This window comes from Pristiophorus japonicus, chromosome 12 (genome assembly GCF_044704955.1).
Source record: "Pristiophorus japonicus isolate sPriJap1 chromosome 12, sPriJap1.hap1, whole genome shotgun sequence".
Taxonomy (NCBI): Eukaryota; Metazoa; Chordata; class Chondrichthyes; family Pristiophoridae; genus Pristiophorus; species Pristiophorus japonicus.
In genome coordinates, this window is record NC_091988.1 from 199002281 (window position 1) to 199025863 (window position 23583).

A 23583-nucleotide genomic window follows, 5' to 3' on the forward strand; every position below is an offset into this window, starting at 1 on the left:
TGGGGACCAGCAGGAGTTGGGCCGCTGTGGGTGCGGTCGAGGGAGATGTAAGATAGCAATCTAATTACAAGTTCTAGTTGCAAGTTTCAAATCATCTCCCTTGTCCCCAGGGCTTATGACATTATCCCTTGATCTGAGTGGCACATCTGCTGAGAACACTAGCAGGACCAGTAAAAATCGCTTGGCTTATAAGAACATAAGAAATAGGAGCAGGAGTCGGCCATTCGGCCCCTCGAGCCTGCTCCGCCATTCAATAAGATCATGGCTGATCTTCTCTCTCAACACCACCACCTCACACTGATCCGCAGTAAGAACGTAAGAAATAGGAGCAGGATATACCGGTCATACAATAGTAAACTGACTCATTACATCACTTCTCATGCTGTCAAGTTAAGTGCAAGTTATGTTTAAAAAAATCAAACCCAGTACTCCACTCCTCTGCACTGGCATCCTCGTTTCATTAGAAAAGCGAAGGCTAATGGGGGGACCTAACAGAGGTCTTTAAAATTATGAATGGATTTGATTGGATAGATGTAGAGAAGATGTTTCCACTTGTGGGTAGTTCAAAACCAGGGGCCGTCAACATAAGATTAGAAACCTGGAAATCGACAGCGCAGAAGGAGGCCATTTCGGCCCATCATGTCTGTTATGTATTTAACCCTTTGTAACCTGCATGACACCTGACCACCAGGGGGCCTACCTGTTGGAGTCCCAAGGGATCCCAGCATATAAGCAGGTCACCCACGAGGTGCCTGCACTCTGGAATCTTATTAAAGGAGCTAAGGTCACACTTACTCATTACACACAGTATCAATTTCACCCTTTATTTTGAGCGTATCATTGTCCACACCGGACGCCAAAGAGCCGCACGGCTCTTGGTCAGCAGCCCTGAATGTTACACATAAACTGATGAACAATGACGGAAAGGCAAAGAGCACCCAGCCCAATCGGTCCAGCCCACACAACCGCGACACCTCCTATACTGAAAAACATTCTAGACTCCACTTCAACCGGAGCAATGTGATCTCCTGGGAGAGGCAAAACCCAGGTCAATTTAGGGAGAAAAAATCTGGGAAAATTCCTCTCCGACCCATCCAGGTGATCGACACAAGTCCAGCAGATCACCCTGGCCGTATTCGATTCCCTGCAGTACTTACCATTATATCTGTGCCGGCCAACAAAAGGTCACCCAGTCTAATCCCAATTACCAGCTCTAGGTCTGTAACCCTGCAGGTTACGACACTTTAAGTGCCCATCCAACCATCTCTTAAAAGTGGTGAGGGTTTCTGCATCCACCATTCTTCCAGGCAGCGAGTTCCAGATCTCCACAAACCCTCTGCGTAAAGAAGCCCCCTCCTCAAATCCCCTCTAAACCTTCCACCAACCACTTAAAACTATGCCCCCTCGTAATAGACCCCTCCACCAATGGAAATAGACCCTTACTATCCACTATGTCCAGGCCCCTCAATATTTTGTACACCTCGATGAGGTCTCCTCTCAACCGCCTCTGTTAAATCCAGTAGGGAATTAAGGAAAATCTTCTTTACCCAGAGAGTGGTGAGAATGTGGAACTCGCTGCCACTGAGAGTGGTTGAGGTGAATAGTATCAATGTAATTTAAGGGGAATCCAGATAAAACACATGAGGGAGAATGGAATAGAGTGTTATGCCGATAGGGTGAGATGAAGTAGGGGTGGGAGGACGCTTGTATGGAGCATAAATACCAGCACGGACCCATTGGGCCAAATGGTCTGTTTCTGAGCACGTTCTATGGAACTGCATTTTGAATGTCTGGGTTGTATTTTGCCCTGCGTTTATTACTCTTTCAGTATCTGTCTTGCCTTTCACTAATTCAGATTTATCCTGACTTACCATGAAATATTCTAGGTTTGCCTTCCTTCGAACTGTTAATATTTTATATACCTCAGTGAGATTCTCCCTCGACAGTTGCCTCTCGAGGCTGTGGACCTTGAACCTCTCTGCTTCCCTTTACACGCGGGCTAATTCTGACCGCTGCTCCTTGTACCCCCTGTAGTGTGTGGATGTGGCATGATGATGCAGCGTCTACTCTGTTCCCTTGAACAACTCAATCAGTTTGAACTCCTGGTGATCCTGAGACACACATAATTGGACTAAGAGCAAAAGAAATAGGAACAGGAGTAGGCCATACAGCCCCTCGAGCCTGCTCCACCATTCAATATCATGGCTGATCTAATCATGGACTCAGCTCCACTTCCCTGCCTGCTCCCCATAACTCTTCACCCTCTTAGCGCTCAAAAATATGTCTATCTCTGCCTGACGTGGATTGAGAACTGGTTGTCAGACAGGAAGCAAAGAGTAGGAGTAAATGGGTACTTTTCAGAATGGCAGGCAGTGACTAGTGGGGTACCGCAAGATTCTGTGCTGGGGCCCCAGCTGTTTACATTGTACATTAATGATTTAGACGAGGGGATTAAATGTAGTATCTCCAAATTTGCGGATGACACTAAGTTGGGTGGCAGTGTGAGCTGCGAGGAGGATGCTATTAGGCTGCAGAGTGAATTGGATAGGTTAGGTGAGTGGGCAAATGCATGGTAGATGAAGTATAATGTGGATAAATGTGAGGTTATCCACTTTGGTGGTAAAAACAGAGAGACAGACTATTATCTGAATGGTGACAGATTAGGAAAAGGGGAGGTGCAATGAGACTTGGGTGTCATGGTACATCAGTCATTGAAGGTTGGCATGCAGGTACAGCAGGCGGTTAAGAAAGCAAATGGCATGTTGGCCTTCATAGCAAGGGGATTTGAGTACAGGGGCAGGGAGGTGTTGCTACAGTTGTACAGGGCTTTTGGTGAGGCCACACCTGGAGTATTGTGTACAGTTTTGGTCTCCTAACTTGAGGAAGGACATTCTTGCTATTGAGGGAGTGCAGCGAAGATTCACCAGACTGATTCCCGGGATGGTGGGACTGACCTATCAAGAAAGACTGGATCAACTGGGCTTATATTCACTGGAGTTCGGAAGAATGAGAGGGGACCTCATAGAAACGTTTAAAATTCTGACGGGTTTAGACAGGTTAGATGCAGGAAGAATGTTCCCAATGTTGGGGAAGTCCAGAACCAGGGGTCACAGTCTAAGAATAAGGGGTAAGCCATTTAGGACCGAGATGAGGAGAAACTTCTTCACCCAGAGAGTGGTGAACCTGTGAAATTCTCTACCACAGAAAGTTGTTGAAGCCAATTCATTAAATATATTCAAAAGGGAGTTAGATGAAGTCCTTACTACTCGGGGGATCAAGGGGTATGGTGAGAAAGCAGGAAGGGGTACTGAAGTTTCATGTTCAGCCATGAACTCATTGAATGGCGGTGCAGGCTAGAAGGGCTGAATGGCCTGCTCCTGCACCTATTTTCTATGTTTCTATGTTTCTAAATGTGAGGTTATCCACTTTGGTGGTAAAAACAGAGAGACAGACTATTATCTGAATGGTGACAGATTAGGAAAAGGGGAGGTGCAACGAGACCTGGGTGTCATGGTACATCAGTCATTGAAGGTTGGCATGCAGGTACAGCAGGCGGTTAAGAAAGCAAATGGCATGTTGGCCTTCATAGCAAGGGGATTTGAGTACAGGGGCAGGGAGGTGTTGCTACAGTTGTACAGGGCTTTTGGTGAGGCCACACCTGGAGTATTGTGTACAGTTTTGGTCTCCTAACTTGAGGAAGGACATTCTTGCTATTGAGGGAGTGCAGCGAAGATTCACCAGACTGATTCCCGGGATGGTGGGACTGACCTATCAAGAAAGACTGGATCAACTGGGCTTATATTCACTGGAGTTCAGAAGAATGAGAGGGGACCTCATAGAAACGTTTAAAATTCTGACGGGTTTAGACAGGTTAGATGCAGGAAGAATGTTCCCAATGTTGGGGAAGTCCAGAACCAGGGGTCACAGTCTAAGAATAAGGGGTAAGCCATTTAGGACCGAGATGAGGAGAAACTTCTTCACCCAGAGAGTGGTGAACCTGTGGAATTCTCTACCACAGAAAGTTGTTGAGGCCAATTCACTAAATATATTCAAAAAAGAGTTAGATGTAGTCCTTACTACTAGGGGGATCAAGGGGGAACAAGGGGTATGGCGAGAAAGCAGGAATGGGGTACTGAAGTTGCATGTTCAGCCATGAACTCATTGAATGGCGGTGCAGGCTCGAAGGGCCGAATGGCCTACTCCACCTATTTTCTATGTTTCTAAATATATTCAATGACTCAGCCTCCACAGCTCTGGGGCAGAGAATTCCACAGATTTACGACCCTCTGAGAGAAGAAATTCCTCCTCATCTCAGTTCTAAATGGGCGACCCCTTATTCTTTAACTTATGCCCCTTAGTTCTAGATTCCCCAATGAGTGGAAATATCCTCTCTGCATCCACCTTGTCAAACCCCCTCCGAATCTTATGTTTCAATAAGATCCCCTCTCATTCTTCTAAACTTCAATGAGTATCGGCCCAACCTTTCCTCATCCCCTTTCATCTCAGGAATCAAGCTCGTAAACCTTCTCTGAACTGTGTCCAATGCAAGTATATCCATCCTTAAATAAGGAGACCAAAACTGTACACTGTACTCTCGGTACTCTTACCCTGGATTCATGTAAATTGGAGACCCTTTTAGGAAGGTTTTAGTCTGAATTAACCAGTATTAAGGTGCCACAGAAAGTCTTCCCTTCCGCTAATTCTATGGGAGGTTTGTCATATTTTTGTTAGAATATTAAGTTGAGATTCACGAGTCCTGGTGTTAAAACCGTGACTTACATAATATGTGACAGGAGCCGACCGTCCAACTGCATCCATGTGTTAACAATTTGATATCACACCTACGCACAGAGCTTGTTCTCCTTTACCTATTTCTGTCAAAGTTTTGATTTAACAGCCGTCGCTTTAAAACTTAGTCGATAGTTTAATAACAGCTTGCATTTATATAGCGCCGTTAATGCAGTAAAATGTTTCACAGGAGCGTTATCAAACAAAATTTGACACCGAGCCACGTCAGGGGATGTTAGGACAGATGGCTAAAAACTTGCTTAAAACGGTAGGTTTTAAGGAGCATCTTAAAGGAAGTGGCGAGGTGTCGGGAGGGAATCCCAGAGCTTAGGGACCCGGCAGCCGAGAGCTTGGCCACCAATGGTGGAGTGAATGAAATCGGGGGATGCACACATAGAGATCACAGAAGGCCGGGGGAAAAGAAAAGAAAGACTTGCATTTCTAAAGCGCCTTTCATGACCACTGGACGTTGCAAAGCGCTTTACAACTAATGAAGTACTTTTGGAGTGCAGTCACTGTTGTAATGTGGGAAACGCGGCAACCAGTCTGCGCACAGCAAGCTCCCACACACAGCAATGTGATAATGACCAGATAATCTGTTTGTGATATTAATTGAGGAATAAATATTGGCCCCAGGACACTGGGGATAACTCCCCTGCTCTTCTTCGAAATAGTGCCGTGGGATCTTTTACATCCACCTGTGAGGGCAGACGGGGCCTCGGTTTAATGTCTCATCCGAAAGACAGCACCTCCGACAGTGCAGCGCTCCCTCAGCACTGCACTGGGAGTGTCAGCTTAGATTTATGTGCTCAAGTCTCTGGAGTGGGAATTGAACCCACAACCTTCTGACTCAGAGGCGAGAGTGCTGCCCACTGAGCCACAGCTGACACGGCAGGTTGCCGAGATGGGGAGGGATGAGGCCAAAGTGCTTCATTGGCTGTAAAGCACGATGGGATGTCCTGAGGTTGTGCAAGACACTGTGGAAATGCTAGTTCTTTCTGTCGATCGGTGCTTGGTTGCTGATTAAATAATGATGAGAAAGAAAGGAACTATTACAGTAAAAGAGTGTTTCTCGACAAGGGACAGGCTGACACTGCTTTGATTCATTTTTTACAAACAAACCATTTTTTTTACATTTTGTGTGGGCTTCTCTCAAGTTCCCAAGCATTGACCACACCACATAAGATTCACAATCACGTCTCCATATAATGCATGGGGCAAAAGATCTGAATTTGCTCCCCTCTAATCTATAATTCTTTGTGCTGTCGGTAATATGTGCATAATGTATATATGCTTGTAAAAGCCATCCTCCGCACTCCCTCCCAAACTATTCAAATCCAGATTGTAGTAGTTCACCCAATGTCTAAATTTTACCCCAACTGAATTCTCTTCAGATGTTGAAAGAACTTTCCTTCAATATTTCAAGTGAATATTTGTGCCTGGCGAGATGAAGTGCGTTAGTGCCGGGGAATGAAACTTGTTTTTCATTTCAATGTTGGTGTTGAGCTTGCATCGGATTACACAGGATATATGGCACAGAAACAGGCCATTTGGCCCAACCAGTCCATGCCGGTGTTTATGCTCCACTCGAGCCTTCTCCCGTCTTTCCTCATCTAACTCTCAGCATAACCCTCTATTCCCTTCTCCCTCATATGCTTGTCTAGCCTCCCCTTAAATGCATCGATACTATTTGCCTCAACCACTCCCTGTGGTAGCGAGTTCCACATTCTCACCACTCTCTGGGTAAAGAAGTTTCTCCTGAATTCCCTATTGGATATCTTGGTGACTATCTTATATTTATGGCCTCTAGTTATGCTCTTCCCCACAAGTGGAAACTTGCTCTCAGTATCCACTCTATCAAAACCTTTCATAATTTTAAAGACCTTTAATAGGTCACCCCTGAGTTTTCTCTTTAGAAAAGAGACCCAGCCTGTTAATCCTTTCCTGATAACTATACCCTCGCATTTCTGGTATCATCCTTGTCAATCTTCTCTGCACCCTTTCCAGTGCCTCTACATCCTTTTCATAATATGGTGACCAGAATAGTACGCAGTGCTCCAACCCAGGCTCGATAGAAGTTTAGCATAACTTCTCTACTTTAGCTCCAAGCTCTGGTTTAGCTCAGTTAGGAGCAGAGTAAAGCTCTCTCGATACCAGCTCACTCTCTAGAGAGCACCCTGCATCGGTGTGAGCGTTCCATTTCCCATACACATTGGCCCTGAATTCGTGGCCCCTACGGATGTGTACGAGGTGCGTGCACCTGTAGGGTCCCTGCAAGTTCCGGGCTTCGGCATGTGAAGTGCATGTGCCTAAACCCGAAATTTGCGATCTGTCACGAATCCTCTTGGGCCTCCGCAGGGGGAGAGTTGGTCTGATCTGCTATTATCAGCATAGGACTTTTAAAGGACAGAAAAATAATTTTTTTTTATCAATAATTGAAACATTTAACATCCAGTTCAGAAAGGTAAGTTTAGTTTTAGACCCTTTAAATATGTAAATTTATTTCTCAAAAAATACTTCTAAAAATAATTAATTAGATTCCATTTTGATTTTAAGTATGTATTTTTGGGGGTAATTTATTTTAAGTGTTTTGGGGAGTATTCCCATTCATAAGAACATAAGAAATAGGAGCAGGAGAACTCTATACAGTCCCTCGAGCCTGCTCCGTCATTTAATGCGATCATGGCTGATCCAATCATGGACTCGGGTCCACTTCCCTGCCTGCTCTCCATAACCTCTTATTCCCTTATCATTTAAGAAACTGTCTATTTCTGTCTTAAATTTATTCAATGTCCCAGCTTCCACAGCTCTCTGAGGCAGAAAATTCCACAGATCCACAACCCTCTAAGAGAAGAAATTTCTACTCATCTCTGTTTTAAATAGGCGGCCCCTTATTCTAAGACTATGCCCTCTAGTTCTAGTCTCCCCCATCAGTGGAAACATCCTCTCTGCATCCACCTTGTCAAGCCCCCTCATAATCTTATACGTTTTGATAAAATCACCTCTCATTCTTCTGAATTGCAATGAGTCGAGGCCCAATCTACTCAACCTTTCCTCATAAGTCAACCCCCTCATCTCCGGAATCAACCTAGTGAACCTTCTCTGAACTGCCTCCAAAGCAAGTATATCCTTTCGTAAGACTGGATTAAAAACCCATTTCACGTAGAACCCAGCAAGAATGGATTTTCAGTCTGGGTTGAATTTAAACACGGACCTCGGCAGTGAAAGCCCAGTGTGCCTCTCAGTGCATTGGATCGGAGAGAATTTGAACAATGCACGCACTAACACGGTTGATTAATGTTTCCCAGTGACGCTGGTGGGAACAGCTTGGTGCTGGCAGACAAACGGATATCCGAAAGATGCTGTCAACCGCAAATATGCTCAGCAGACATTTGAGCAAAGAGATGAAGGATGGAGGGAAAAGATGAGCAAGAACTAAAGAGTAAACAGCTTTCAATCAATTGGGAATGTCAAACTAAGCGCAGAGTGTAAGAAGGAGGCGAGACGAAAATTTAAGGGGAAAAATCTAACAGCAAATTATAAAAGGAAAGAAAAAAAGCAATGGAAAATAAGTCTCTGAGGGAGGAAAAATATTTTTGATTGGGGGGGTAGTAATTTATTAAAATGCATATTCTTGATTCATGTGGAAAAAGCTGTAAAGGAAATGATGTGGTATCCTGAACATGTCGTTGCCCAACACAACATGGCTTTCTTCAGCACTGGTATATATTTTTGGATATCCCCTGAACCTATTTCCATTGAAGATTTTTCCTGATGACGTAATAGGGAATGGCGAACTTTAAAAAAAAAAAATGTGTACATTAACAATTGTTGCTGGAGCTGAATTGTGCTCTGTGCTCCAGATGATGCTTCCAAACACAGCGTGAATGAGGGGGACACTAAGATCCCCGAGCGCTATTTGAGGAAAGGCGGGGAGTTCTGCCTGGCCAACATTCTCCCCTCATCTCAGGATTGTTTATGGGATCTTGCTTTGCGCAAAGCGACTGCTGTGCTTGCCTATATTTCGAGGCGATTTGATTCGTGTAAAATGTCGTGAGAGATGTGATCAGGTGCTCGATAAATTATAGAATCTTACAGCACAGGAGGGTGGCCATTCGGCCCATCGTGTCTGTGCCGGCTCTTTGAAAGAGCGATCCAATTAGTCCCACTCCCCCCTGCTCTTTCCCCATAGCCCTGTAACTTTTCCCATTCAAGTATTTATCCAATTCCCTTTTGAATGTTACCATTGAATCTGCTCCCACTGCCCTATCCAGATCATCATAACTCACTGTGTAAAAAAAAAAATCTCCTCAGCTCCTCTTTTGTTTCTTTGCTAATTGTCTTAATTATCTTAAAAATCTGTCCCACCCTCCCCTTCCCTCAACGACTATCTGTCCCACCTGTGACAGGGACTGTGGCTCTCGTATTGGACTGTTCAGCCACCTAAGGATACATTTTAAGAGTGGAAGCAAGTCTTCCTGGATTCTGAGGGACTGCCTATGATGATGAATTATCTTAAATCTGTGTCCCTGGCCACTGACTCCATGCCTCTCCCCAACTCCTGTCAGAGGCTGAACCAGACTGTTCACAACCTCGCTGTCATATTTGACTCTGAAATGAGCTTTCGACCGCATATCCGCAGCATAACTAAGGCCGCCTATTTCCACCTCCGTAAATTCCCCCGTCTCCACCACCGCCTCAGCTCATCCGCTGCTGAAGCCCTCATCCATGCCTTTGTTACCTCTCGACTTGACTATTCCAACACATTCCTGGCTGGCCTCCCACCTTCTACCCTACGTAAACTAGAGGTGATCCAAAACTCGGCTGCCCGTGTCCAAGTCCCGCTCACCCATCACCCTTCTTCTTAGGTGGTCCCTCGACTCGAGGATGACTTGCTTCCACGCCAGAAAGGGATGAGTTCACAAGTGTTTCAATGAAGGACCTAATATTCCAGATCCTGAACTGCATATTGAAGAGTGGAAGATGCCTGTGCGTGGATTTTTTTTAACGTGAAGTGGCCGTTGCACACCAGCCACCACATGGGCTTGACAGAGCTTTGTCTTGGTCCTGTGGCCAGGATTAACCAAGACAACTGGAGACCAGCTCTACTGCATGGACCCAGTGCGTTCACCCATCACCCCTGTGCTCGCTGACCTACATTGGCTCCTGGTTAAGCAATGCCTCAGTTTCAAAATTCTCATCCTTGTTTACAACTCCCTCCATGGCCCTCGCCCCTCCCTATCTCTTATCTCTTCCAGCCCCACAACCCCCCCCAAACCCCCCAAGATGTCTGTGCTCCTCTAATTCTGCCCTCTTGAGCATCCCTGATTATAATCGCTCAACCATCGGTGGCTGTGCCTTCAGCTGCCTGGGCCCCAAGCTCCGGAACTCCCTCCCTAAACCTCTCCACCTCTCTACCTCTCTTTTCTTCCTTCAAGATGCTCCTTAAAACCTACCTCTTTGACCAAGCTAATTTCTACTTATGCAGCTCGGTGTCAAATTTTTAATCTCATAACACTCCTGTGAAACACCTTGGTCCCACTATGGTTTCACTATGTTAAAGGCGCTATATAAATACAAGTTGTTGTTGTTGGTTTAGAGATTCCCCCGGCCAGTGGAAACAGTTACTCCTTATTTACTCGTTCAAAATCCCTTAATTTTGAACACCATGATTAACTCTCCCATTCACCTTCCCTGCTCTAAGGAGAACAATCCCAGCTTCTCCAGTCTCTCCAAATAACTGAGCAAGTCCTTTAGTGATGTTGGATGAGGTCTGAGAACTGAGTATTATCCTTTTTAGAAAAAGATATTAACTGTTTTTGACTGCACCATTGGCACCTTCCTTTCTAATTGGTTCTCGGCTTTCTAACTAATTATATTCTGCTTTCTAATTGGTTTTCTCACCGCATTCCACAAAAGCAACTCATTGCATTCTGCCTAACGAAAAAAATCTCTTCTGAATTTCTTGATTTATGATTCATATTTCACAAAAAAACAAATGATCCATCACAACCAGACGTAGAAAACAGGAAAGCACACAGCTGCCTGGACGCAGCATCCAGCCAGCTAGGCCACAGCCTCCCATTCAAAAGAAACAGAGACCCAGCTGCAAGAGTGCTGCTTGAGCCATAACATCAGCTCCTCCGCCGGGTCCAGTACTGCCCACTAGCAGCGGTGGGGCTGGTCCATTCAAATCAATCGCCCACACGACGAGGGATGAACTACAGTCAAACCTCTATGAATGGACTCTTCCTCCCCCCCCCCCCCCAAAAAAAAAACAGACACTTAGAACTGAGACCCCCAAGTACCTTGCGTGGTACAATATACAAGAGGCGTTCTGAAACCACAGATACTGAAGTTTCATGTTCAGCCATGAACTCATTGAATGGCGGTGCAGGCTAGAAGGGCTGAATGGCCTGCTCCTGCACCTATTTTCTATGTTTCTATGTTTCTATACTCGCAAGTTACACACTTCGCACATCCTTCCGTGCAGCAGGCCCTTTTACAACTTCAACCACGGCACGCACAGCCTGAGGGCTGATCTCATTGAAACATACAAGATTCTGAGGGGGATTGACAGGGTAGATGCTGAGAGGATGTTTCCCCCTGGCTGGAGAGTCTAGAACCAGGGGTCACAGTCTCAGGATAAGGGGTCGGCCATTTAGGACTGAGATGAGGAATTTCTTCGCTCAGAGGGTTGTGAATCTTTGGAATTCTCTGCCCCAGAGGGCTGTGGAGACTCAGTCGTTGAGTATATTCAAGGCTGAGATCGATAGATTTTTGGACTCTAGGGGAATCAAGGGATACGGGGATCGGGCAGGAAAGTGGAGTTGGGGTCAAAGATCAGCCATGATTTTATTGAATGGCGGAGCAGGCTCGAGGGGCCGAATGGACTAATTCTTATGTTCTAATGCTGCAAAGCTTCTGTATCTCAAACTTTCACCGAGTCGGGATAACTGACGCCTCCCCCGCGGCTTGCTTCCTCTCCGCCCCCCCCAAATCTCCGTGAGGTCCGCATATGGCAGTCAGCGCAGGGCGGCAGTGGCTTTTTGTGAGAGAAAGGATGTGCGTAGAATGGGGAGCACTTTACCCAGCATGCACAGCGGCAGAGAAACCGCTCTATCTCTGGGATTGGATGATGTCACGGCTCTGGACCAGGGGTTAGAGCTCTTTCTCTGCTGCTATGGGTTCAGTGTAAAGAACTCTCCATTCTACAATGTTTACAGTGCATACAATGACTGTTTTGAAAATAAAAGATCAGCTGATGCCAGTCCTTAAGATGTCGGTAATTTACAGGCTTCAGTGTGGTGTAGCCAGCATTGCTGACTGCATTTCAGCAAAGGCAAAATGATACATTTTCATACTGTCTGCAAATGAGCTTTAATTCCGATTGAATGAATTCACCCAACAGAGCATTTCCATTGCAGATTTTGCCCCTTTTTCAAAAAGAAAAGAAAGACTTGCATTTATATAGTACCTTTTACGACCACCGGACGTCTCTAAGCGCTTTAGCAAGCAAAGTACTTTTGGAGTGTAGTCACTGTTGCAATGTGGGAAACGCGGCAGCCAGTTTTCACACAGCAAGCTCCCACAAAAAGCAATGTGACAATGACCAGATAATCTGTTTTAGTGATGTTGATTGAGTGATAAATATTGACCAGGACACCAGGGAGAACTCTCCTGCTCTTCTTCGATATAGTGCCATGGGATCTTTTACGTCCACCTGAGAGAGCAGACGGGGCCTCGGTTTAACGTCTCATCCGAAAGACGGCACCTCCGACAGTGCAGCACTCCCTCAGCATGGCACTGGGAGTGTCAGCCTAGATTTTTGTGCTCAAGTCTCTGGAGTGGGACTGGGACCCACAACCTGCTGACTCAGAGGCGAGAGTGCTGCCCACTGAGTCACAGTTGACAGTACAACTTGGATTGTGTCTGGAATGAGTGTTTTGAACTATATGATACTACAGTGTTGATGTTACGGCTTAGCACGTCACAAAAGCATATGGCATATTATCAAAAGCAATCTGACCAGTGCTTGTGACTTTTCTTCCTTTGGAGTATCGAAGGCCGAGTTTGCTTTCAGGTTAAAGCCGCCATTTTAATCAGTGCAGGGAGTTGAAAAGATAGCAGCTGATTAAAGAAGTTGTTTAACGCATTTTGCTGAGCAGCATTGCTCAACATTGGAACAGGTGGAGGCCATTCAGCACCTCGGGCCTGCTCCGCCATTCAATTAGATCATGGCCTCAACTCCATTTACCCACCTTAGCTCCATATCCCTAGATAAGAACATACGAAATAGCAGCAGGAGTAGGCCATACGGCCCCTCGAGCCTGCTCCATTCAATAAGATCATGGCCGATCTGATACCCTTACCCAACTAAAATCCACCAATTTGGATCTTGAAAGCTCCAATTGTTCCCACAGCCTATGGGGCAGAGAATTCCAGATTTCTACCAGTGCCCTGGGGCCAATATTTATCCCTCAATCAGCATAACAAAAACAGATTATCTGCTCATTATCACATTGCTGTTTGTGGGAGCTTGCTGTGCGCAAATTGGCTGCCGCGTTTCGCACATTGCAACAGTGACACTCCAAAAGTACTTCATTGGCTGTAAAGCACTTTGAGACATCCGGTGGTTGTGAAAGGTGCGATATAAATGCAAGTCTTTCTTTGAACAGTGCCTTGGGATCTTTTACATTCACCTGAGAGGACAGACGGGGCCTCGGTTTAGTGTTTTATCCAAAGGATGGGTTGAAAATGCTTTGCGATGTTTGAGAGATGTGACGAGGTACTATATCAAATGCAAGTCTCGCGCTGTTCCCAACCAGCTTTTTCTGGCACCATAATCGGCATTCTCTCTTCAACACTTACTGGAGGCTTTTCATCTGAAAACTGCCTTCAATTAAAGTTCATCATCATCAGATTCTCGCTGAACAGTGACTTTTAAAAGAGATCCTGAAGGATCTATCTTCTGGACTGTGATAAGCTGAGAGACGGAAATAAACAGTTACACATCAGTACACGACCTAGAAACCACCGGAAAGGCTACGCTGAGTTCTGTGTGATCAGGAGTGGACAGTAGGACTAGAGAACGAAGTTCAAGTGATTTCTGGATGCTGCCGGAATCTCTCCATTAAATTGTGGCTTTCTGCGCCCTTTCTGCAAGCTGCAGTTTTGAAATATGTGCAGATATACCGTGGTCTCGGTAAGATGAAAACCGGGTTGGTGACATTTGACAGTGGAGCTGGAAGTGATACTGATTGAAAACGGTGAAGTTGCTGTGCTATCACTGCAGCAGGATACCAGTGGGATTTGGGGGAATTCTGAGGACGGACGGGGACCAGAGATTTACGGCAACTGAGTGAGCAGCATTCCACTTTTCACTTGAGATGCACCATGGTGTTCACTGAAGTCTCTGGGATCGTATTTCCACAATTCTGCCCCTTTTCCCACGAAAGCGATAAAGATATGAAGGGGCGACTATTCTTGATAATTGAGGCTGCTGCTTTATGATGACTCCGTAAGCTTCCTCTCGGGTCCAGTTTGAGCCTGGTTGGTACAGCTGGGTGGGGGGGAGAAGGAGGCGGTGGTGTTTCACGATGGGCTGAGGCGAGCTTTAAATATCGTGTGTGGTAGGCAGGCAGGCAGTTCTGGCTTCAGTAAAGGATTCCTACGAATACCGTAGTGGCCCCTGTCGGTGCTACGCCACAGTGATGGAACACACGGTTTATTCTGGCCTCATGAGCAGCCCAGATTTTATTCGCTGCACCATGGGCGGCCCTGCCTTCAGCTACCAAAAGAAAGAGATACTTTCATTTCCACAGTGCCTTTCACGACCATCGGACATTGCAAAGTGCTTTACAGCCAATGAAGTACTTTTGGAGTGTGGTCACTGCTGTAATGTAGGAAACACGGCAGGCAATTTGCGCACAGCAAGCTCCCACAAACAGCAATGTGATAATGACCAGATAATCTGTTTTTTTGTTATGTTGATTGAGGGATAAATATTGGCCCAGGACACCGGGGATAACTCCCTTGCTGCTCTTTGAATAGTGCCATGGGATCTTTTACGTCCACCTGAGAGAGCAGACGAGGCCTTGGTTTAACGTCTCATACAAAAGACGGCACCTCCAGCAGTGCGGCAATCCCTCAGCACTGCACTGGAGTGTCAGCCTAGATTTTTGTGCTCAACCTTCTGACTCAGAGGCAACTGTGCTACCAACTGAGCCACAGCTGACACTCAAGGCCCAAGCTCTGGACTTCCCTCCCTAAACCTCTCCGCTTCTCTACATCTCGTTCCTCCTTTTCAGACGCTCCTTAAAACCTACCTCCATCTGCCCAAATATCTCCTGATGTGGCTCAGTGTCAAATGCTGTTTGATATCGCTCCTGCGAAGCACCTTGGGACATTTCACTATGTTACAGGCTCTGTATAAGTGCAAGTTGTTGGTTGAGAACCTGTTTGTTGAGTTCTTGATCTCAACCCCGCCGTTATGGACAAGGTCCGATGCTTCACACTCCCTTGTGCACTCCTGGTAGCTGATCCAGAGCAGCATTGTCAGAAGGCTGGGAATAGATTCTCTTCCTCCTGGCTGCTGTTGGCCCGTGGCCTGCAGAAACTCGTGGAAAATAGTTTGGGAGTGATGTTTGTAGTGAGTGAAGACCTAAGAGACCCACCGGTCATAACAGTTCAAATGTAATGCTTTAAAATCTTCCAGTGCAGCCTGTATTAATTGGATTCTGCAGATATTTTCTTCCTCTGATTCCCTCTGCTGCTGCCTCTGGTATGTCCCACCATCAGCCAGATCCCAAACGTAAAATTGATCATCATACTGCAGTTAAAATCAATTTATGGACAATCAGTAATCAACGTTAGTCATCAACGATCTCAAAGCAAGCAAGACTTGCATTTATATATAGCGCTTTTCACGGCTTCAGGACATCCCAAAGAGCTTTACTGCCAATGAAGAGCTTTGGAACTATAGTCATAAAAACATAAGAAATAGGAGCAGGAGTCGGCCATTCGGCCCCTCGAGCCTGCTCCGCCATTCAATAAGATCATGGCTGATCTTCTACCTCAACTCCACTTTCCCCCACTATCCCCATATCCCTCGATTCCCTTAATATCCAAAAATCTATCACTCTCTGTCTTGAATATACTCAACGACTGAGCCTCCACAGCCCTCTGGGGTAGAGAATTCCAAAGATTCACCACCCTCTGAGTGAAGAAATTTCTCCTCATCTCAGTCTTAAATGGCCGACCCCTTTTTCTGAAACTGTGACCCCTGGTTCTAGACTCCCCCAGCCCGGGGAAACATCCTCCCAGCATCCACTTTGTCAAGCCCTGTAAGAATTTTGTATGTTTCAATGAAGTTTCCTCGCATTACTCTAGAGAATATAGGCCTAGTCTACTCAATCTCTCCTCATAGGACAATCCCCCCATTCCAGGGATCAGTCTGGTGAACCTTCGCTGCACTCCCTCTATGGCAAGTATATCCTTCCTTAGGTAAGGATACTAAAACTGTACACAATACTCCAGGTGCGGCCTCACCAGGGCCCTATATAATTGCAGTAAGCTGTCTTTACTCTTATACACAAGTCATTGTTGCAATGTGGGATATCTCATCCATGGTATTGGTCACGTAACCTGGGACACAGGTAGAAACAGACTGCTTCCCGGGGCTGATAGTTCTAGAACAAGGGCACAATGGCCTAGAAATCCCGGTCGAGGGCGATCGACAGAAAAAGGTAAAAAAAAAAGATGCGCACCTACCTTTTCCTGCTGCGTCCACCAGCGATCCTGGTCCTGAGGCCTCCTCTCCCTGCGCGTCACAGCGCGTGCACGTTGGGATGTCCGTAAGCTGGAGCTGGAGTCACATGGCTCTGGGCAGCCAATCCAGGTACAGTAATTTCTCATTCATAATAATGGGAACTCTTAAGTAGGAGTGCTCATTATAACGATTGAGAGACACCCCTCCCCCCAACACCCAAACACACACAAAAAATAGAAAAATACACCACACATTTAAGATTAATTTAAATTAAATTAATACAATGTCATATTTTTTTTTTAAATTCCGATTTTTTAAAAAAAAAAGGTTTTTTAATTTATGGTTTAAAATAAACTTGCCTCAGTGGGCAGGGTTTTTAACATTAAAATGTATTTTTAAAATTTTATTTTATTGTGATTTTGTATGTTTTAAAACTCTTACGCCTGTAAAAGTAGGCTATGTACCTGCTTTTATCAGGCGCAAGAGTTTTCAGGACTTCCGCTGGGCAAGATATGGGTAAATACTGCCGTCTTGCCAATGCAAATGTCCCGGCTGTGGGGATGCGGAGAATCTTGTCAAGCCAGAGCTTGACAGATCGGAAAAACCGGCTTTTGCGCTGCCTTCCCAGGTCCGTACGCACGCCGTACGCCGTACGCACTCCGTATGGACCCGGGAGGCCGAGATTTCTGGGTCAAAGATACAAGATCAAATCATTCGAAGCATCCAGCACAGAAGGAGGCCATTTGAAAGAGCCGTCCAGTTAGTCCCACTCCCCTGCTCTTTCCTCATATCCCTGTACATGATTCCTTTTTAAGTAGGGATCCAGTTCCCTTTTGAAAGTTACGATTGAACCTGCTCCCACCACCCTGCCAGGCAGCTTCATCTCCCCTCTGGCCAATTATATGAAATCTGTGCCCTCTGGTTACCGAGCGTGTTGCCAGGGGAAGCAGTTTTTCCAGATCTACTCTATCAAAGCCCCTCTCTCGAATGTAGTGGGTTTGGAACAGAGAGCAGAAGAAACCTTTTTACACAGGGTTGAGAGACTGGAATGCACCAGCGATTTGAAGCAATATTTAAGACCAGGTTAGATGGTTGGTTGAAGGGATGTGGGCATAAGGTGGACACACGCGATTGGGACTACTGCTCATTCGTAGGTTAAACACTAACACTGGCTGGCTGAGCCTTTTTCATAGAACCTTACAGCACAGAAGGAGGCCATTTGGCCCATCATCTCTGTTCTGGCTCTTTGATAGAGCTATCCCATTAGTCCCACACCCCTTCTCTTTCCCCATAGCCCTGTAAATTATTTCCCCTTCAATTCCCTTTTGAAAGTGTTGATTGAATCTGCTTCCTCCACCCTTTCAGGCAGTGTGTTGCAGATTTTTTTTTAAATTCCTTCACGGGATATGGCCGTCGCCAGTAAGGTCAGCATTTATTGCCCATTCCTAATTGCCCTCGAAAAGGTGGTAGTGAGCCGCCTTATACAACTGAGTGGCTTGCTGGGCCATTTCAGAGGCCATTGCTGTGGGTCTGCAGTCACATGTAGACCAGACCGGGTAAGGGCAGCAGATTTCCTTCCCTAAAGGACATTAGTGAACCAGATGGGTTTATACAACAATCTGGTAGTTTCATGGTCACAATTACTGACACTAGCTTTTTATTCCAGATTTATTTAATTAACTGAATTAAAATGCCGTGGTGGGATTTGAACTCATCTCTGGATCATTAGTCCAGACCCCTGGTTTACTTGTCCAGCAACATAGCTACCGTTCCCTCATTCATAATCCATGTTGTAGATTCTACCTAGCTGGTGTAAAGTTGTGCAATACCCATGTTTAACCTGCAGTAACTTTATTTTTAGCCTAGAATGTGGAAAAATATTTAGGTAGTGTAGAAAGACTTAATGCATATCTCTTACCTGTAAAAACCCTTCCTGGAAGTGTAACCACATTAGATTTATTACTGGGTTGACTGTTGGCAGATGTTGGTTCATCGGCAGAAAACGTGAACAGAGAGAGAGAGAGAGAGAAAGTTTGCTTTTTTTCCTTCCTTTAATACACTAGGATTGTAGTTGGGAATGAATGTTAGTCTACAATTTCCACCTTTCTGTTATTTTCAACTGGAATATGATGGGAGTGTGTTAGAATGACATTTTCTTCTGTTTGGCTTGTTTTTGAACCACTGATGTTTGCGTTGCCATGGCGAGGGAGCATACTGTTTTTAGTCCACTTGCTTGAACTCTTTCTTGGGCTCCAGTCATCACTTTCCATTGTTCAAAATGGAGAGCATGAGCTATGTGGCTCCATCATTGGGAATACATGAGCCATGTAGCCTGCAGCATTCAATGCACTTGACGTAAGTGGGCTGACGTTAGAAATTTGGTCGTGTCCCGTGGCTGGGTAGTTGTTTTTGAAGCGTTGTATTGGACTCTGTTGCAGAACAGATGTACTGTATAATCACAAACCCGCGACCTCTACCACCTAGAAGGACAGGGGCAGCAGACGCAAGGGAACACCACCACCTCCAAGTTCCCCTCCCAAGTTACAGACCATCCTGACTTGGAAATATATCTCCGTTGGGTCAAAATCCTGGAACCCCCCTCCCTAACCGCACTGTGGGAGCACCTTCACCGCACGGACTGCAGCGGTTCAAGAAGGCGGCTCACCTTCTCAAGGGGCAATTAGGGATGGGCAATAAATGCCGGCCTTGCCAGCGACGCCCACATCCCAAGCACAATTTAAAAAAAAAATATTGATAGGTGATCGACAAAGCGTCTAGAGGTTGGACTACATCCGAAAGATAAACTCACATCACGGCACAGGGTCGGAGAATTTAAGTGGCACAGTGCTGTTTCTTAATCACACCATATTTTACCTGCGCTAACAGGTAAGACCGGATGTTCCTGGTCTATGACCATGATTAAAATCACAGCAGGTAACTAGAGAAGGGGCAGTGTAGCTGTTAGCTTTTCGTTTCCATAGATCTGTACCGCGGACTGTTTTTGTATTTACACACCACATAGATCTGAAATGCCTTTTTATTCCCTTTCAGCTCCGTGCTGTGTGGCAACGAGCGGTGATAGGAGCCTGCATTTCCAGGCCGACCGGCCCTGCCTCGTGCAATGGGCTCCGACACGCTTTACTCAGGCAGGCAGCCCCATGTCGGGCAGTTCACATCACGCCAAAGGTGGGTCCTGGAAATGGAAACGGCTGATCTGTATACAAACCACACACAGCAACAGATACAGCTTCCGTTTCTTCCCTTCTAAGAACATTAGAAATAGGAGCAGGAGTCGGTCATTTGGCCCCTCGAGCCTGCTCCGCCATTCAATAAGATCATGGCTGATCTGATCCTGGCCTCAACCCCACTTCCCCACTCGTTCCCCATAACCCTTGACTCCCTTATCATTCAAAAATCTGTCTATCTCCACCTTAAATATATTAATGACCCAGCCTCTACAGCTTCCTGGGGTAGAGAATTCCAAAGATTCACGACATTCTGAGCGAAGAAATTCCTCCTCATTTCTGTCTTAAATGGGCGACCCCTTATTCTGAAACTATGCCCCCTAGTTCTAGATTCCCCCATGAGGGGAAACATCCTCTTTACATCTACCCTGTCCAGCCCCTTCAGAATCTTATGTTTCAATAAGATCACCTCTCATTCTTCTAAACGCCAATGAGTAATAGAAAAACAGAGTACAGGCCTAACCTACTCAACCTCTCTTCACATGACAACCCTCCTGCAGCCCACCCCTCGGGCAAACCTGTCCAGGCTGAAACCGTTCATGTTGCTAACGTGCCTGTTTTTACTTTGGCTGCCTCAGCCCATCTGCTGCTGAAACTTTCATCCATGCCTTTGTTACCTCCAGACTCGACTGTTCCAATCTCTCCTGGCTGGCCTCCCACCTTCTACCCTATGTAAACTTGAGATCATCCAAAACTCGGCTGCCTGTGTCCTAACTCACCCATCACCCCTGTGCTCGCTGACCTACATTGGCTCCCAGTTAAGCAACGCCTCGGATTCAAAATTCTCATCCTTGTTTACAAATCCCTGCATGGCCCTCGCTCCTCCATATCTCTGTAATCCCCTGCAAGGTCACAACCCCCTCGAGATATCTGCACTCCTCCAATTCTGGCCTCTTGTGCATTCCCCGATTTTAATTACTCTACTATCAACTCACTAAACCCTAAGCTCTAGTATTCCCTCCCTAAACCTCTCCACCTCTCTACCTCTCCCTACTTTAAGATGCTCCTTAAAACTTACCTCTTTGACAAAGCTCTTGATCACCTGACCTAATATCTCCTTATGTGGCTTGGTGTCAAATTTTCTTCGATAACACTCCTGTGAAGCACCTTGGGATAGTTTACTACGTTAAAGGCGCTATATAAATGCAAGTTGTTGTTGTGTACCCTAGTATTTGATTGCAAGCTTTGCTAAACGAATAATCCTCTGGTGAGCCTTGACTGACTATTTGTTCTTTCTTTGATTAACAGCTTGCCGTTGTGAAAGATAAGGCTCAGCCTGTTGAGGAACAACTGGGCCCCTTCACCAAACTGATAGAAGCCATGGGATTCACAGGCCCTCTGAAGTACAGCAAATGGGTATTTTTTCCAGTTTGCACTAATGAAGGAGGGCGGGGGCGGGCGGTGTTGCTGCTGGGAATCGGAGCAGTGACTTGCCGTTTGTAGCCGCAGTATTCAGGATTTGCAGGTCCGTTATTGCTTGGTTTAGATACAGAATAAATCTCGTTCTCTTTCCCCACCTTCCCCTCTTTCCCCAACTTGACACCAACGATGGTGGAGCAACTCTTGATACAACAGCATGGCCTCTCTCTCTCCCTCTCCCACTTCAGATGGTCTTTCCGAGTTTAAAACAAAGAAAGATTTTGAATTTATGCAGTGCTTTCTCGACCTCAGGAAATCCCGCAGGCTTTACAGCCAACGCAGTACTTTTTTGCAGTGTAGTCACTGGTGTAATGTGGGAAACGTGGCAACCCTTTTGCGCACAGCAAGCTCCCACAAACAGCAATATGATAACGACCAGATAATCTGTTTTCAGGTTTTCGTTGAGGAATAAATATTGACCAGGTCACTGGGGATAACTCCTCTTACCTTCTTCCAATAGTGCCATGGAATTTTTTACATCCTGAGAGAGCAGATGGGGCCTGGGTTTAGTGTCTCATATGAAAGACGACACCTCCGCCAGTGCAGCACACCCTCAGCACTGCACTGGGACTGTCAGCCTGGATTTTGTGCCCAAGTTCCCTGGAGTGGGACTTGAACCCACGACCTTCTGACTCAGGCGAGAGTGCCAAGGTGATTCTCAGTTAGACTATCTCGTGCTGTGCTGTGTACAAACTAAGAACTGAATTGGTAGTTCACCGAACAGAAAGAAGCATTCAAGCCACCAAGATTTCCAGAAACTGGGTAATTAACTACCAATCCTGCTGGCCTCAAAAAATATTTTTTATTGCATGTTAAGAACATTGAAAACAGCCCTGAGGGAAATAGTTAGTCTTTTACCTACTGTGTGATGAGTAACATTAACATGGTCAAATGTGAAGCAGCTGTGAGCGAACACAACTAAAACGAGCTGTTGCCAAATCTGTCGCCGGCTCAGACTTTAAGGCATGTATTTGTAACCAGCGGCAAGTCCCGGTGGGAGTGCTGGTGCTCGGGGCCACTTTTATTTGTGTTAGTTTATGGGATGCGGGCATCACTGGCAAGGCCAGCAGTTATTGCCCTTGAGAAGGCAGTGGTGAGCCGCCGCCGTGAACCGCTGCAGTCCGTGTGGTGAAGGTAATCCCGGAACGGTCCAACTCTAATTTTAAGGTTAAGCCCCCTTGTCCTGGACTCCCTCCACCAGAGGAAATAGTTACTTGTTTTTTTTTTAAAAGAGATGTTTCGTTCAACTATGGTTGCACAATGTTACCTTTGTTGTCCCGGGATTCCTCTCTGTCGTTTCCTTCCCTTTCATTTCTTGGCTATTACTGTTGCAGGGGTGGTGAGTTATGTTCCCAGTAAGCTGCGCGGACCCGCAGCGCTCCAGGGGTCCTGCACAGCCGGTGAACCGGCTTTTAAATTGAAAAACACCGCGCGTGCGCAGACTCTTGAATGGGCCGCACGGTCCCCCAAAGATTACCGGGAACATTGCGGGTGAATGTGTGAAACGTTCATGCTATGTCTACTTAAACCGGTAAAAACTGAGTAAGCAGCACAGTTACAGATTTGTCCTTCCGTACTCTATTTTAGGGGTTGAAGCGAGAAGTTTGAGCTATATGACACTTTCATGTTAAAAGTCCGTCACTCGTGGAAACAATTCAAGGTAGCAGATTAAGACAATTACACAAGCTCTTTGCACAACAATGAAGCTGACTGGGTTAAGTGTGACTCATTTCTTATAGTGTACAAACTTAACGATGGCACTATTGGTTACTAGCGGGTGTGATTCATGTTGATTTTATCGTTTATTTCCCGTCTATGTTTTTGCTTCCTGTGTCTACACTTGCTGTTCTGATCACTTTTCTTCTAAAATGCTCTTTATCACCGTTTTTGTTACAGAAAATTAAGATTGCTGGCCTCCGCATGTACACCTGCTGTGTGGAGAGAATAGACTACGATAACTTGTTTGAAAGTATGTACAGCCATGATTTCTCTGCAATTTGTTACATTTGAGCCGCATTTAATGCATTTATTTATTTAGCAATTTGAAGGTTTCACTCATTCTGTTCATCAGTTGCATTTTGGTGAAATTGGATCCAGGTCCAAAGTCACTTCCCCATTCCACCAGTGCCAGCATTCTGCTGTTAAATGCAAAATTAAGTCCACTGTCAAAATAGTTTCCGGCCTATTCAAACCTTTCGAGATCTGTATTGAAATCAGGTCGAACATCCAATCATGCACTCAGGATCTATCTCATGTTTTCAAATTAAGGTCACCAAAAGGAAATGGGAATTGTGGAAGGATCGTTTACTAAAAGGTAGGGAAGATTACCGGCACAGGTAGTGGTACAGGAAACCTCAATGG

General features: G+C 45.8%; 1 protein-coding gene across 3 annotated transcripts in view; it reads left to right on the forward strand.

The window, feature by feature from the left end:
• Positions 1–19660: 19660 nt before the first annotated feature.
• The window catches only part of uqcc1 (ubiquinol-cytochrome c reductase complex assembly factor 1), an 86127-nt gene continuing 82204 nt past the window's right edge, over positions 19661–23583 (forward strand). The window contains exons 1-3 of one of the 3 annotated variants that reach the window (XM_070896403.1): positions 19661–19744; positions 21052–21159; positions 23119–23191. In XM_070896403.1, the coding sequence (XP_070752504.1) occupies positions 21124–21159; positions 23119–23191 (109 nt within the window). In that variant the 5' untranslated portion in view covers positions 19661–19744; positions 21052–21123. The other 2 variants (XM_070896404.1, XM_070896405.1) reach the window with 2 other exon arrangements.